The 15,314-nt window shown below is 39.1% G+C and overlaps 1 protein-coding gene across 1 annotated transcript in view; it reads right to left on the bottom strand.

The window, feature by feature from the left end:
* The window catches only part of Gucy2f (guanylate cyclase 2F, retinal), a 139,805-nt gene that overhangs the window by 25,067 nt on the left and 99,424 nt on the right, over nt 1-15,314 (bottom strand). The window contains exons 9-13 of the mRNA XM_055604984.1: nt 13,591-13,747; nt 8,372-8,521; nt 4,982-5,130; nt 2,904-3,067; nt 1,906-2,098 (exon numbers count right to left, since the gene is read on the bottom strand). Of these exons, the coding sequence (XP_055460959.1) occupies nt 1,906-2,098; nt 2,904-3,067; nt 4,982-5,130; nt 8,372-8,521; nt 13,591-13,747 (813 nt within the window). The remainder of the gene's footprint in view (nt 1-1,905; nt 2,099-2,903; nt 3,068-4,981; nt 5,131-8,371; nt 8,522-13,590; nt 13,748-15,314) is intronic.

The following is a 15,314-nucleotide window of genomic DNA, read 5'->3' as shown; positions in this document are numbered from 1 at the left end:
TTTAAATGAAGACATTAGAAGAACACAAAACCTGGTACAGATGAACGTTAGTGTGTAGATGGTTATGAGGGATTATGGGGTGTATTAGTCAGAGAACACTTCAAAGGAAGCAAAGGCATAGAAAAGAATCTGGTTGAGAAGGGTCAACGGAAGGAATGAAAGCACAAACAAATCACTGACTTCTGTGGTATACTTCTCACATCCATTTTAGATTATCGAGTTCCAGGGGAGATGATTCCAGTTTAACAGATCAGGAAAACGAAAATTCACACAGGTTTGGTGACTAACTGATGGTTCAATTTTTATTTCCTTTGTACTATGTTGTTATTAATAAACAAGCCTGAAATTTTAGATTCCACTTTTTGATTCAGACAGCTCTGTTCCATCTTTAAAAAACAGCCCTCTAACTCTGTATTCTCTGTACTACAGTCAAGAAGCACCAAAATAGCTAATGGCCTCATCCCCCCAGGACCCCCAATGATTGCCTGAGCAGAATCAGCTGGATTGATTAAACTAGTGGCTCTGTTACTGCCCATGCTGAATCACCTTTGATTTTAGTTTCAACTGAATTAGCTTTCAGTGATTTGTTTTTCTCTTCAGGCTTCTTGAGTTCAACAAGTTAAGACAGGTCGCCTGATTTCATAGATTTTTTTTCCTCCACAGTGGTTTCTATGTGCATTTCATGATTAGTTTTCAGCTCCTGCTGATTGGCAGGTATGATGTCTATTTCTGAACCTTATTTAGATAGCATAATTTAGCCCTAAGGGTCTTTACCTGTCTAAACTGAGATAAATACATTGCTTGGCATGTGATTTGAGAGCTGGATCATTTGAGACTACTGTGTAGGATCCAATAAATGAAGCTACCCATTCTCCAGCTCTTCCACAGTTACTGAAACATAAGAGTTGTCTAAACTTTGGGATACCTGAGGCATCCTTTCCTTCCAATGTGACAAATATCTATGTCCCTGACAACACGGAAATATCTCTACAGAAATACGAGATCTTTAGTAATTTTCTACCTAAAGACAATACATCATGTAAAAAGAATAACAGTAAAAGAGCATAGTGCCAAAAAGTGTGAAAGAAGTCATCTGTTGTCTCTCCATATTCTTCAAGTTTTGATTTTTTTAAAAGAGTAGAACTAGGTTGGCAGGAAGGGACACAGTGAATGGATACTTTCTCAAACTTCACGTTAATAGGTGTCCTTTGGGTTACCCTGCATTGATTGCCAAAAGTCACATTTGTAAAGAGCACTCTGGTATAATGTGATGTTCCTTCTTGTATAAAACCAATACATTTCTGCTAGCTGTCAACTAACGATTCTACACTTGCTCATAGTTCAAATTTTATTCTTGGTAATTTTTTTAATGATTTTGTCTTTTTAACTATCATTTTATTTGTTATATTTTACAAATCCCATTTGCACATTTACTCTTTCTTAATAGTAGATAAATGTTTTCTCTTTAAAAAAACAATATTTATGGAAAAGATAATATTTTTCATAGTATGTATTATATAACATAAGCTTTAACAAGATGCACTCTGTAGCAGCCACCAATTATAAGAAAATCTCTAATCCTTTTCATTATTCAGCACAATATTTTTACATTGTGGAGATTCATCCAATGAACTGTAATATGTCTCCCTATATTAACCTCTTCTTAGTCATAATTCTAGAAAACATCTCAAAAGAAATCTTTCTGGAAATCTATTCCTTCTTTGAGACTTGTTCTATTCTGCCTTCATTCACAACAAAGTACCAATAGAGTGTTGTATTAATTTAATCATCATTCCTATAAGACAACATTGTATAAAAATGCATCTTTCAGTTTTGAAATGCACATAGATAAATCTCATGTAAAATGTTTCATGCTAAAAAACATTAGTAGGCTAATTAACATACCTTATAGACATCATGACTACCAATGATGGCATCAAAGAGTGTGTACAGGTCATTCAGAAGATCCACTACTTCAATGGGTTCACTCATGGCTGAGATAGTGGTGAACCCCACAATGTCACTGAAGTACAAGGTGACCAAGTCAAATCCTTCAGGTTCAACTGTGCAGCCCTTTTTGAGGGATTCAGCAACTGATCTGAAAAGCAGACATAACTATTCCTAAGAAGAGATTAGCCTCCTCATGTGCCCCACACTAAAGATAAAATCTCTAAAAATCGCTGTCAGGTAAGTGATGAGAAAGAGTTTCACCTGGTTCAAGCATTAAAGATCTCAGTTATTCAATAAGTACATATTGAGCACAATGTGTCAGGTGCTGGACCAGGTACTAGAAAGAACATGGGTTGAAAAGAAACATCTGGTCTCTGTCTCCAAGGAGTTTTTTCAGCTCCTGAGTTTCTACTTTACCCTCTCCTTTTGGGGGAATGTTCCCAAGTGGCTAGTTTTCCAAAACTAGTTTCAACATTGATCTCCTTGAAGACACTGTTACTTGGGAAGGAAATGGAAATTTTAGCTACGATTAAGGAAGAAAGTCCCCTGAAAACAGACCTACATCTTTCATACAGGAGCACAAAGAACTACCTGTTTCGTTTTGTTTTAAATTGGCCACCCTCTTGGCTCTATTATGAAGTGGCATATATATATATACATACATATATATATATATATATATATATACATATATATATATGTATGTATATATATATAACCCAGGGCTGAAAGGATCATCATGTTGCACAGGAAGTAGGGGATTAGGATACATGCTTTGTTCTCTCGTTTTCCAATTCTACTTTGATTTGAAGGTGTGACTCAAAGCCCCTGGAAATAGAGAGGGTGAAGGACAGGAAGGAGGGAATAGTTTGCTAGTATGTAACTTTTTTCTTCTTTTTCAAACTAGAATACACTGTTTTAAGGAGTCACACTCCTCAGGTGTTCACACATACGGTGGTAGCATCTGTGTTAGAAGCTTTTCCGTTTTCTGTTTTTCAATTTCCAGTTCTTCAGTCCGTTCCCGGATCAAATCTTCCAAATTGCTAGAATACTGCTCCAACATCCGAAGCATAGAATCAATAATATTAGTCTTTTTCCCTTTGTTGAAAGTTTTAAACTGAAAATACAAGAGAAGGAAGAGCCTATGACTGCTTGAGCCCCAAACTCAGTAATGATGGATCAGCCCTCATCACAAATCTTTTTCCTCTGAAGTGCCACATCAGGAGAGATGAGACAAGACATAAATAGGAATTCTCAACATCTAGTCTCATTGTCACCCTGGCCTATTCACAGAGTGTTTTCCATTCCCCAGCCCCCCCCCCCCCGTTCTTCTGGTTTTTCAAGTTTGATCATAGAGGTTCAGAGCAAGCTCCTTTAGTTCTGAAATGCTATAACAATAGTATCCGTTTTCAAGGAAACAGTCAATTGTGATAACAAAAGAGGGAGAAAGAGAGCAGGAACTGCTGTTTTATCATTCAAGATATCAACCTACGAAATCACCCTTATCTTCAAATGATACAGTGTTCTCAAAGAGGGTCTTGACTACACAGAGTGTTCAAAATATAACACAGAAAAATTTCCTCTACTTCTTACCATGAGGTCTAATACTAAATGGTTCCATCTAGTACCTGCTTTTCATATCAGTCAGGGTCATGTAGAAATTTGGCTAGTTTTGGACTGCATTGTTCCTTGATTTCTAAAAGGTAGCTGCTTGATATGAATGTTAAATATACCCTCCTGGGATTTTGTCCATCTAAAATGAGCTTATTAGCATAAGCATTAGAATCATGAGTGGATACCTCCCTCCATGTTGTTTTAATCACCACGGTCATAACCAGAAAAGATTGGCAGTGGTTTTGCTGAGTAGATATTGACGGTTTTGCTTAACAAACTTTAAACAGTGTGGCCACAAATGCTCTATGTAGCATCCCTTGTCCCAAAGTGAACAGTATGAAGCTCCTTCTGGACTCTGTACATGTCCAAGATCTTCATCAGCCAGTTCAAATCCACTGGGCTTCCCCCACAGCCTCACTTAGAAAATTTCATTCACCTCTTTGCATTTAAGTTGTATTAGATACAGGAAGTGAAGAGGCTACTCTTGTCATCAGACAGAATAAACTTCCAGTAAAGCATTTCAGTGAGAGTAGTCCTAATAATGTTTTGTTTGAAAGTCACGTAGTAGGCACTCCTCCTGTCTATCACTGACTTATCTGTTGCCTTCTGAAATAACATCTTCAGCATCAACACAAGGACAAATGGTTTTTGCTCCTGTCTCATGCTAACTTTTTAGCAATGTGTCCTCTATGGTCCTTTGCTTTTTTCGTACTATAGAACACCTGATAGAGGGTCCTCAAGAACTCCAGCCAGACTAATGGAAGTATTGTTACCTGGAGAACACAAATGACTTCAAAAGCAGGACCTCATTAGGCTTTCAGTCAAAGTCTTTCTCTTCTCTGTCTCAGATACCTGCCAGTCATAAGGCAGCTCAGTGCTGGACTCTAACCAGGCTCAAAAGCCTCTGCTCTAGAGCTGACACAGCAGTCATGGAGAGCACCCACAATTTCTGTATTGGACAAGTCAACAAAGCTTAAACTGCATGTGCCAACAGAGGAACTCTGTCTTGTCTTGCACCCTCTTCCTAGCTCAGACTCTAGAAAAGTATCAACCTCTTTGGAAATGCAGTATATTAAAGAGAGAGGTATCACTTTCCATGAATCCATTTCTCCAGTATTCCTCAGCGAAACCTAAGAAATCTACTTTTGTGTTCCACATGAACTCCCTTTTAAACATGACAGATTTTTTTGATGTCTCAGAAAAGTCATTCAGACACAGAACACCAGAACCAACCCTTGGGTTCACAGAGGATGTGCTGGATGTGCTCCAGCCTAAAGAGCCTCAAAGCCAGTCCTGGGCTGCTTTTTAAAAGAGAATGTCCTTTTTCTTTGTAATATCTCTTCCACAATATTAGGATGCAATGAGTTTAGCCTCAGGGAGGCTAACTACTAGACAGTGATAACACTAATAGATTTACCTGGTTAAATATTTCATCAAAAGTTGGTCGTTGTTCTTCAGCCTCAGCCCAGCAGTGCTTCATCATCTGAAGACATTCTGCAGGGGCATACTCAGGTGCAACCACTGGTCTATATACAGGGGGAGGTTTTCTAAGTCTGTCTATGATTTCTGACAAGGCAAAAGAAGAGAAAAGTCTGTGATTTGTGAAAAAATGCACCAGGATTTAACAGGGATCTGAGTTTTCAACCAAGAAGGGGATTTATTGAGAGAAAACAGGAAGGGACCTTCTCTGATTTCTCCTCAGGTAGCTTTCATGTTGACTCTATCTCGGAAAAGGCCATGTCAAACTTTTGAGAGAGGAGTGAGAAACTGATCACCTAGTATAACTGCACTCAGTATAAATGAGTCACCGTTACCATATTATACTCCTTCTGCTAGGTTACAGATACAGCTTAAATGACAGTAATTCCAATACTGCAACTTCAATATCCTGTCTCTTTTAGCTGTCCCCAATTCACCTAAGCCTCACAATTACCAGAACAAAGAAGACACTAAGCCTTATCTGTAAGCTTATATCCAGCCAAGGTACTTGCATTAGGTCCTGGATAATCACTTAACAGGGGAATGAAGACCAACACTGAACAACTCAGGCCCTATTAGGACTTTCATGGCTATTGGTCAATCAATGCCACTTTGCATAGAAAATGTATTATATATGCCTAGCAATAGAATGGGCACTTGGCATGAATTGTTCACTGGATGCTCAACACAAATAGATGACATAAGCAGTCTTAATCTTTCTGAAGATAGTGAAAAGGGAACACACAGAGTAAGTAACTTGCCGAAAGTAACATGGGTAGTGACAAAGTTCAGGTCAGAACTGAAGCAATCTCCACCTGTTACATTGCTCTGCTTTCAAATGCCTCAGGTCTCAACTGAAAGATCATAGACCCCTATATACAGCAAGTCTTTATTGGCCAAAAGCTTGGTTTATAAAACTGAGGTCTTTCTTCCTTCCTTCCTTCCTTTCTTTATTTTTTTCTTTGCAAAGGCAGAAAGTTCTTTATAAAGGAGAAAATCATTAGCTCCCAATGTCCCCATCAGCTCATACTGGGCCTCAAATTAATTTGTCACTTCCAGCCTGGACTTCTCCAAAGCCATTCTAAAAATATGTATCTGGCCATGTTACTTTCTTATTCAAAATCCCTTCATGACTTCTATTGCAAACAGAACAAAAACTAAGCTCTTTACTATGGCCCCTGACTATTTCTTCAGACTTAATGCCATCCCAGGTTTCATCTTCACCAATGCCCTTGTTTGTTGGCCTTTCAAGACAAGGTTTCTTTATGTAGTGTTGGCTATCCTGGATTCACTTTGTTTACCAGTCTGGCCTTAAACTCACAGATATCTGCCTGCCTCTGCCTTCCTGCGTGCTGGGACTATAGGCATGTGCCACTGCACCCAGCTTGCCCTTAACTTTTAACCTGTACATCTACAACCAAACTTTGACTGCCCTTTCTACCTTTGTATTGGCTGTAACACTTCAGTAATGCTGCCTTATATCCTATCAAACAATGCAAAGTTCTGCTCTTGCTTCTGATTTCTCAGCTCCCTATACAGCACAGCTTTTGTTCCTTTAACTCAGAGCAGCCTGTAACAAGACTTTTGATGTCATAGACTTCGTGAGACTGAACCCCCTTAGAAAAGGACTGCTCCAGAAAGTCCACTTTTCGTCAGCATCCATGCAGCTGACTGGGTCAGTTCTCTGTTAAAGCCAATCATGGTTCATTCCCTTGAGGATTCTACAATTCAAGGAGATAAGCAAAGAAAGACATTACAAATGTTTTATGGAACAAATAGATACCGATAAAAACAGATGAGGCTACCTGATGCACACTGGAACAAGTCAAAGGAGAATTTCCAGAGTTTGTGGCAGGAGTTAGGTGAGGTCAGTTGGGAAGGAAGTGAGAAAATTCTTGGTATTATGAATGGCATGTGCAAATGCACACGGGCAGGGGAGACCATGTCCTCTCAAGACACTAGAATGCTAGAAGTGACAAGAGATAAACTCAGAGAGGCAGAAAGCAGATGGAATAGGAATGGCCATCATGGCACATGAGGAACCTAAGCTTCATTTAGAGAGAAGTAAAGAAAAATTGGAGGGCTCAAAACAGTTGCAACATGGAATGTTGACTGGGGCAAAAGACAGCTATATAACTTAATAACATTTCCTACATTTTCAAAACCTTTTACTTTGAAGTAAATTTGGGCTTCTAGAAAAGGTGTCATAGTACCTCTGTGATTGCCTGCATACTTCCCATTGAGTTCACTGTAATGTTACCACAAAATAACATTGAGGACATTGGCATTTGGGTAATACTCTTTACTACTGCCCTAACTTAGATTTCATCAATGTTTTCTCTAGTGTATTTTTTCTGTTTAACAATCCAGTTCCAGATTTTTTTCTTCATGTATTTGTTGTGTCTTTATCTCTTCCAAACTGTGATAAATCTTCATTCTTTCCCTGTCTTTCATGGTTTAGCTATACTTCATAAGGACTGACCAGTTGTATATCTCACACTTGCCTGGAATTTGACATGCTACTGCCTCAGCCTCCAAGAACTAGGATCGTAGAATGACTTTCAACTAGGACAGGGGTTATCTTTTGTTTTTGTTTTTGTTTTTGTTGTTGTTGCTTTGTTCAAGAACAGCACACCTCAAAAGTGATGTACCCGTCTCAGTACAAAACAGCACAAAGGTGATGCAGTTATCTAACTGCAGTGTGTCGTGGGTACATGATGTAGATGTGTCTTGTTACAAGTAATTAACCTTGAGCCTTTAGTTAAGGTGATGTTACCAAGAGCTTCAACTTATAAACTTACTAGTTTTCCATTTGTAACTACTAAGCATCTTGAAAGCTGACACTTTGAGAAGATGCAACTATCTTGTTACCTCAAAACTTTCATACACTGATTTTATTCTCCATTGATGGATTCTTACCTAACACTCATAGGTTTCAATGGAAGATAGGCATGAAAAATCTGTGACATGTTATAGGAAAAGATTGACATCACAGAGAACCATGATCAGCACTGAAGTACTTGGTGGGATGAATCTCAGAGGATCAGATATACTGCATGGTGGAAGTAGCACAGACTAGAAAATTGACATAGGTCTGAAAGCACCTGTCTTATGTCCAAGTTTGCAAAATGATCAGCTTCCTGGGTGAGGGAATTTCTTTCACATTCTTAAAGCTGTCTGGCTCCAAGCCTTACCTTCATATAACAGACTAGCTCTTTGTAGACTAGCAGACTGCGAACACAGTCTTCTGGCAAATCAGCACCCTAGGTTGGCCTGCTAATATGGAACACAGTGAGTCTTTAGTGCCCTTTTCTCACTTCCTGCTTACCTTTGGCAGGCAAATCCATCATGCAGAAAGGAGCACCCCGGACCATCACTTCTTGCATTATGATGGCAAAGCTATAGACATCTCCTGCAAATGAACCTAACCTGATGCCCCCAGGGGCTCTTAACAGTTCAGGGGCCGTCCACAGCAGCTCTGCAAAGGAAGAATTATCTAATAAATGCATGGAGGATTAACTGACATCTGCAATGTCCTAAAAGGCTCTAAGGGTGTTGTTTTATTAAGTGCTTTATATTTTTATTAGACAGACTTGCATGTTAGTACCCTCTCAGGGTCTGAATCTATTACTCTAAAGGATGACACACACACACACACACACAGAGAGAGAGAGAGAGAGAGAGAGAGAGAGAGAGAGAGAAGAAACCACTACTCTCTCTACCCCCACAACCATGCAGCAAGAGACAGTATAGAGGAGTGGGGAAGGTCAGGACACCAGCAGTAGAGGCACTATCTGGCGCTTGTTTTCTCGCTCTCCTGAGCCTGCCAGTAGCAGTTGGCAGGTTTCCATGGAAAGGCACAGGCACTGCCAGACTGGTTGCCATGGATTTGCTACTCGCTAAGATCTATAAGTGTCTGGTAATTTGACTGTGCCAGGACTCAGGGATTTACAACTTGCTTTCTCCAGGTCTTCTCTGAAAGGATTAGAACGTCCTCGGGCCTCCTGTGTTTTTTGAAGAGCAAAAGAGGTAGAGCAGCTACTCTCTGGTTCTTCAAACACTTGTTGAGTATTTACTATGTGCCAGGCACTGTGTTATGTGGAAAAATGGTGCCAAACATGAATCAAATATTCATGCTGCATAAGAAACATTCACATACAGGAAGACAAGACAGCCATGTGCTTCCCTTGTTACAATACAAGAGGCCTAGTGATGAGGATCACTATATTGTACAATAAAATGCATCTATTAAAAAAAAACAAATTTGAGTAATGGCTGTGTTCTCCTGTGTTCAGGCCTTACACAGGGTTAAGATTTATCTCTGCCTTCATAGTTTCTACCATTCAGAACATTAGACCATTTCGTAGCAGGCATCTTAACACATAAAGAAATCGACTTTTATAATATTCACGGGAAAGTCAAAAGAGGAGTTGGTTTTTTGTGGTTGTCGTTGTTGTTGGGCTATATAAAATTTACTATTTCTGTGAGTTAAAAAATCATTGAATATAATAAATAATTTTATCAGATTTAAACTAACAAGCATCTGAGATGGATAAATGAATCCAGGAAGGCTTCCTGGAAAAGCTAAATCTCAAATGTGCTCATTAAGAAGGTCAAGGGTACAGCTTCTGGAACAGAGAGGTGAGGCCTTTTCAGGAAGAAAGAACAGTATGTGCAAAAGAACAAGAGGCAGAAAGGAGCAAATTGCAGGTGGTGGGAAGGTGGTAAGCAGATTAGAGAATGACTCTGTTAGGGAATAATGAGAAAGGAGAAATGGGTTTGATGAAGTGGGGGTGGGGAGGGTGGCTAGAAGAATGAGGGCCCTAACAGCCAAATGAAGGCATTTGGAATGAATACAAAAGGCAGTAGGGGTGCAGAAGCTGAAGAGGGATTTGATGAAAACTGTTTGGGAAGGTTAATCTGAGAACCTACACAAGCTGGATGCAAGGAGAAAGGCTGGAGTCGGGACAATCAGCTAGGAACAGCAGAAAGAGCCTGCACTGAGGTGAAAGGGACCTCACTGGGGGTGCACTGTGGCAGCAGAGCCAACAAACAAATATAATGGGGCAGGGAAGGGGCCTACAATAGAAAAGGAAGTGACAGGGTCAAGCACCTCCTCCCTGGGCTTTGTGAAGGAGGAATTGGCATAAACCTGTTGATGTCCAGGCTGGAAAGCTAAAATATGCTTGGTAACAGGTACAGAAGCTAGGGGCAGGATTAGGACTGTTGATGGCTAATTTTTTATCATCATCATGTTTAATGTAGGGGAATTAGAAGGGAGACAAGAGGACAAGTTCTTATGAAGCAAGAGGATGAATAGAAAACACATTATTTGTTTTGTTAGTAAAAATCCAGGAAAGAGAAATTCAGCCTTATTTTTAGACAACCATGATGAAAAGGCTAGAACATAAAGACTGAGGTCTTTTTCATATGCCCATCTTCTTACTTTGTCTTTCAAGTATCTGTTTCCCAGTAACATGCACATAATGAGAGGACCAGGTCTGACCTTCCCCCAAAAGTCATCAGTCCCAGGAACTAGGCCATAGGTCACCAATTCCAGGAACAAGGCCATAAAATTCCCTACCCAAGTAACAGCCTGAGGATAACCACAAGAATGGGAAGGTATCTTATCTCAGGATGGGGCATCTGTGATGGAAAGCCCACTAACCTTATAGTAGAACATTTGTGGCACAAAAAATACCTAACATTCCTCAGGTCTACAGATAGCTTGCTCAATGTTAGTTTTATTAGTCAGCCAATCACTTTGTAACAAGCTTACCCTTGTTGAGTGTCATCCAATCATGTAACTGCTAAGCTGGGAAGTCCAGGTTCTTACCCAAACCCCAATAAAAACCCTACAGTGCAGCTGCTCTGGGCTCTCCACTCTGATTACATTGCATTGGCGACGGTGGAGAGGCAGAGCTTACACCCAAATAAAGCTCTTTGTTCTTGCATTTGTGGTCCAGCTCCTGGTGATCTTTGGGGTCCCTAAGATCTGGGCATAACAATCTGACTTTCCACCCAACACTGAGTCTCTGCTCATAAGAGAGGTTCATGCATGGCAGTGGTTTTGCTCTTATGCCTCCCTCCATAGAAAGAATGATAGTTACAAAAATAATGAAATGACTGTGAAATTTCAAGCAGAGGAGGTTGAGGGAAAAGAAACAGGGTGGATATTTGAAAACAAAAACAAAGAGTGGTCCTTGTTCCTGGTGTGCAATCCCAGCAAATTTAAAAGTACAAGAAGGAAAAACAAGCAAACTGTCTGGTAAAAAGCTGGTGATTAATGCAATCATTACCAAATAGTACTTCCAGAGAGCACTGGTATCTATGTTGGTAATGGATAAAATGAGCTTGTATCTGGACTATACTCAGACAGTAGAGCCTGGATAGTAATGAACACTCATCCCTGTCTTCCAACCCATCCCTACTTCCTCACGTCTACTCCAGAACTATGTAATAGGCACTTGCTACCCTTAGACATGAACTGTCAGAAAGACTAGAAATAATTATTTTAGCTTCTTTTGTATCAGCTGCAGCCACTACTTTCTTACTCTGAGCTTGTTGTATTGGTAAAGTCAATTTTTTTAAGAACCATGATGATATAACATTTTAAAAAAATACAGGACTGGAAGTCAAGAGACCTGGGTTTATAAATCCCAGCTTGACCAAACCATAATCACCATGGTAAGGAAAAGACAACTGAGGAAAGTATTACTAACAAAGGACAAATACAAAATGAATTTGAGGACCTTAAAGATCTTGAAGAAAGGAACTTAGCTGGGCAGAAGGTGTCATAGGAAACCACTTGATGTAGCAGTACTTAAGCTGAGTCCTAAAGAAGAACTGAGCTATATATGGATAAATGCTTATGACATTGAAAAGGGCAGAGTATCCCAGGCAGAAAGCACAGCACATGTGAAAGTGCTGGAAGGAAGAGAGAGCTTGACATAATAAACAGATTGAAGGAGTTCAGCAGGGATGGAGCACAGAGATAGAGAAAAAGTGGTTAAGTCCAGACCAAGTAAGACCCATAAGTCATGAAAGAAATTTGAACTTTACCCTAAAGACAATGGGAAGCCATTCAGTGAGGGGCTCCTATAACAAAATCAGATTTGTAGTCTAGAAAGTTCCCTGTGGCTGCAGTATGTGAAGAATAGACTGCAGTTTAGAAAGTGAAGTAAAATAAGAATGAGAACCAAGATACAGACAGAGATAGACATACACTCATACACACACACACACATACAGAAGCATATACACCAACATAGACACAGCCACCCACAAACTGAAGATATCCTTTCCCCACTTTAAGATCAAATGTCCCTATGGTTGAAAGTTTTGCCAGTCTGTGAATTAAATGCGAATTAAATGAAACTCTGGAAAAGTATCATGTTTTATCTTTTCTATATGTCTAATTTTTATAGAATGTTAAGTACCTGCCATCTCTGCACCTATTATCTCAACACCCTATAAAGCAAGGCAAATGGAAAACTAGGCATTCAAATTAGAATTAGACAAATAATTATCACACAGCTATGTCAGGGACAGGGAAAGAGAGGAAGTGGGAGAGGGGAAATATCACGGCTGTCACTATGATTTTCAAGAATTCCAACTCCTCCAAATCATGAATGGACAGAGAAAGAGAAAATTAGGGTTTGTTGACTGGGTGAACACTTGAAATCAATTGCTGTGAAGTCGGTGTATAGTTCTCTGTAAATGGGAGAGTTAGACTAGATGGATTCCTACAGTTTAGTGTTGCATGCATTTGGGGAAGTGAAGGTGATTCCTTCAATGACCAGCTCTCTATCTGGACATGTGGCTCTCTGATTTTTATTGTTCTTGCCTCCCATGTAGTAAAGTCAGCATATTTAAAACTTGTAAGGCCACCATTTTCTACAGCCCTGCCTTTGGAGGAGTGTCTGTTCTCCCACACCTCAGATTTCTCTTTTAGTTTTGATGAGTTATGATTCTGCCAGGCTTTCCTTAGTGGTGTTACTGGTGCACTAGACAGAAGACAAAAACATAAAATTTATGCCACAAGCATGCCTGCTTACTTACAAGTCTATCACTCTATCTGAAGCCATACATACAACCCATAGAGCACTGATTTGTTGGGGGCTGCCTCCTTGCTTCTTTCTCTCTGAAAGACACAGTGCTGAGATGCTCTAGTGACATCCCATTCTAGAATACACTTTGTGGGGGTCCAGCTTCTAATTTACTCTCCATTCCATCTGACAACTATTTATTGAGTGCCTGTGTGCCTAGCTCTCAGCAAGATTCTCCAGGGACTGCTAGGTTGTCTAAACAATACAGCCTAATCCTGCCTCAGCATGGACTGAGCATTATTGCAATGGCTTTGTTTGGAAGGAAAAGGCTGTGCTGAGTTTACATGCAGACTTCATTCAAGTCCCTTGGCTTGAAAATGAGGCTGGATTTTCAACAAAAGTGAGGAGTTGAAAACACTAAGGCTTTGATTCAATGCATAGTTTCATTTGAACCTTGGAATTACCTTGTGTACATCCGAGGATACAATTCATTGCTTACCTTCTTCAGAAGGTTCATCTTCAGAGAGTCTCAGCATTTTTAAAATGTCATTAAAGCCATAATCTGTCACTTTCAGTACAAAACGCCCATCTACCACACAGTTCCGAGACTTCAGCCTCCCATGAATAAATTCTCTGTGGTGTAAATATTTCATTCCCTGCAGATGATATAACAAATTTATTTAGGCACTCATTTAACTATTTTATGCTTTTAGAGCCAATTTCTCAAGTTGTTAATGGCATGGGAGGTTATGATCCATTATTCAGCCCCTTTTTTTCTAATTCACAAGCAAAATAAACCTTTGACAATATGTTTAGGTCAATTCTAGCTCTAAAATGTTTGGCTTTAATTAAGAATCATTTCTTGTGTTTATTGAAAATTATGTGCTCCTGGGAGATCTATTGACATTTCAAACACATTATGGATCCATTTGCATGACATTTCTAGGAAACTGGAGATTCTTATTTTTTTCTCAACAGATCTAATGCAACTCTCAATTCATTATCAATAGAAGTAGAAACTTGGTGTGGCTTTGAGGGTTGGCAATTTAACAGGAGCTATAAAAAATTAAATATGTATACTGTAGAGGTTCTAATTCTTCAGAAAAAGCATGTATTCTTGCATATATGTTAACAAACAGAGCAAGAAGAATACACACTGCAGCTTTGATTTTATATAGTGTATAACTGGAAATAAACTAAATAATCAGTAAGGGAGTAACTAGATTTATCATACAATCTCATCCTTGAATATTCTGCAATACTTACAAAAAACAATGTTGACCACTATGTACTGATATTGATATAACTATAAATCAAATAATGAGTACAAAATAATGAGTTGGCAAGTTATGTGATAGCATGTGTTTTAAATAAAATTGTTATGACATATGTAAATAAATATGAAATATTTCAAGTCATTTCCAAATTTTTCACAGTAGCTAACTTAAGGTAGAGGTAGTTAAAGAAGAGGGTTGGATAAATGTCAACATTTTTCCAACATACATTTATAGTACTGGATTTTAAATGTTAATTTAATCTACTACTTTAAATAAAAGAATAGTTAAATGAAGAAGTTAGGTATTTCTGGTCTCTAGGGATGTTTGAGATCCTTTACACAAAAGTCAAATGTGATATACAAGAACTCTCTATCAGATGGGCTTAATCCTTGTACACAGAATATGAACGTATTTTAGTACAATCATCTCAGAAGTATTGATACGAAGTGCTGTTTTAGTTAACTAACTCTGCTTTGAGCCTGATAACCCATTGTATTAGCATACTTTCCATTTTGTGCTCTAAGGAAAACTATAGTCTTCAGTACTTGCAAGCCAAGTCTATAATGGCCGGGATTTTTCACAGGTTAGCTAGTGCTTGAACATCACTCATCACAAGCCTGAAGAAGATTATTATTTAGAGGCCTCTCCTTGTCTGGGTTTTGCTTGTGGGTAGAAAAAAACAATAGAATAGCAATCAGAATATCTGCATTTCTATTAGTTATGATAATGTTAACCATCACCGCATTCTATTAACAGCTCTGCCACTTAATAGTCAGTTGAGAAATACATATTTAAAAGTTAGAGTGTGTGCTAGATATTGCAAAATAGAGACTGCCTGATGTGGCCTCTCTGAGCCTATGGGCGAGGGGGTTAATCATGGCCATCTTACAAAATGAGAATGGGATAACATCTTCACCTTCCATGCCTCCTTGAAACTGTTTAAGTC

Source organism: Psammomys obesus, unplaced genomic scaffold, assembly GCF_907164565.1.
Source record: "Psammomys obesus unplaced genomic scaffold, mPsaObe1.curated_primary_1811, whole genome shotgun sequence".
NCBI lineage: Eukaryota > Metazoa > Chordata > Mammalia > Rodentia > Muridae > Psammomys > Psammomys obesus.
This window is presented reverse-complemented; position numbering and strand designations above follow the sequence as displayed.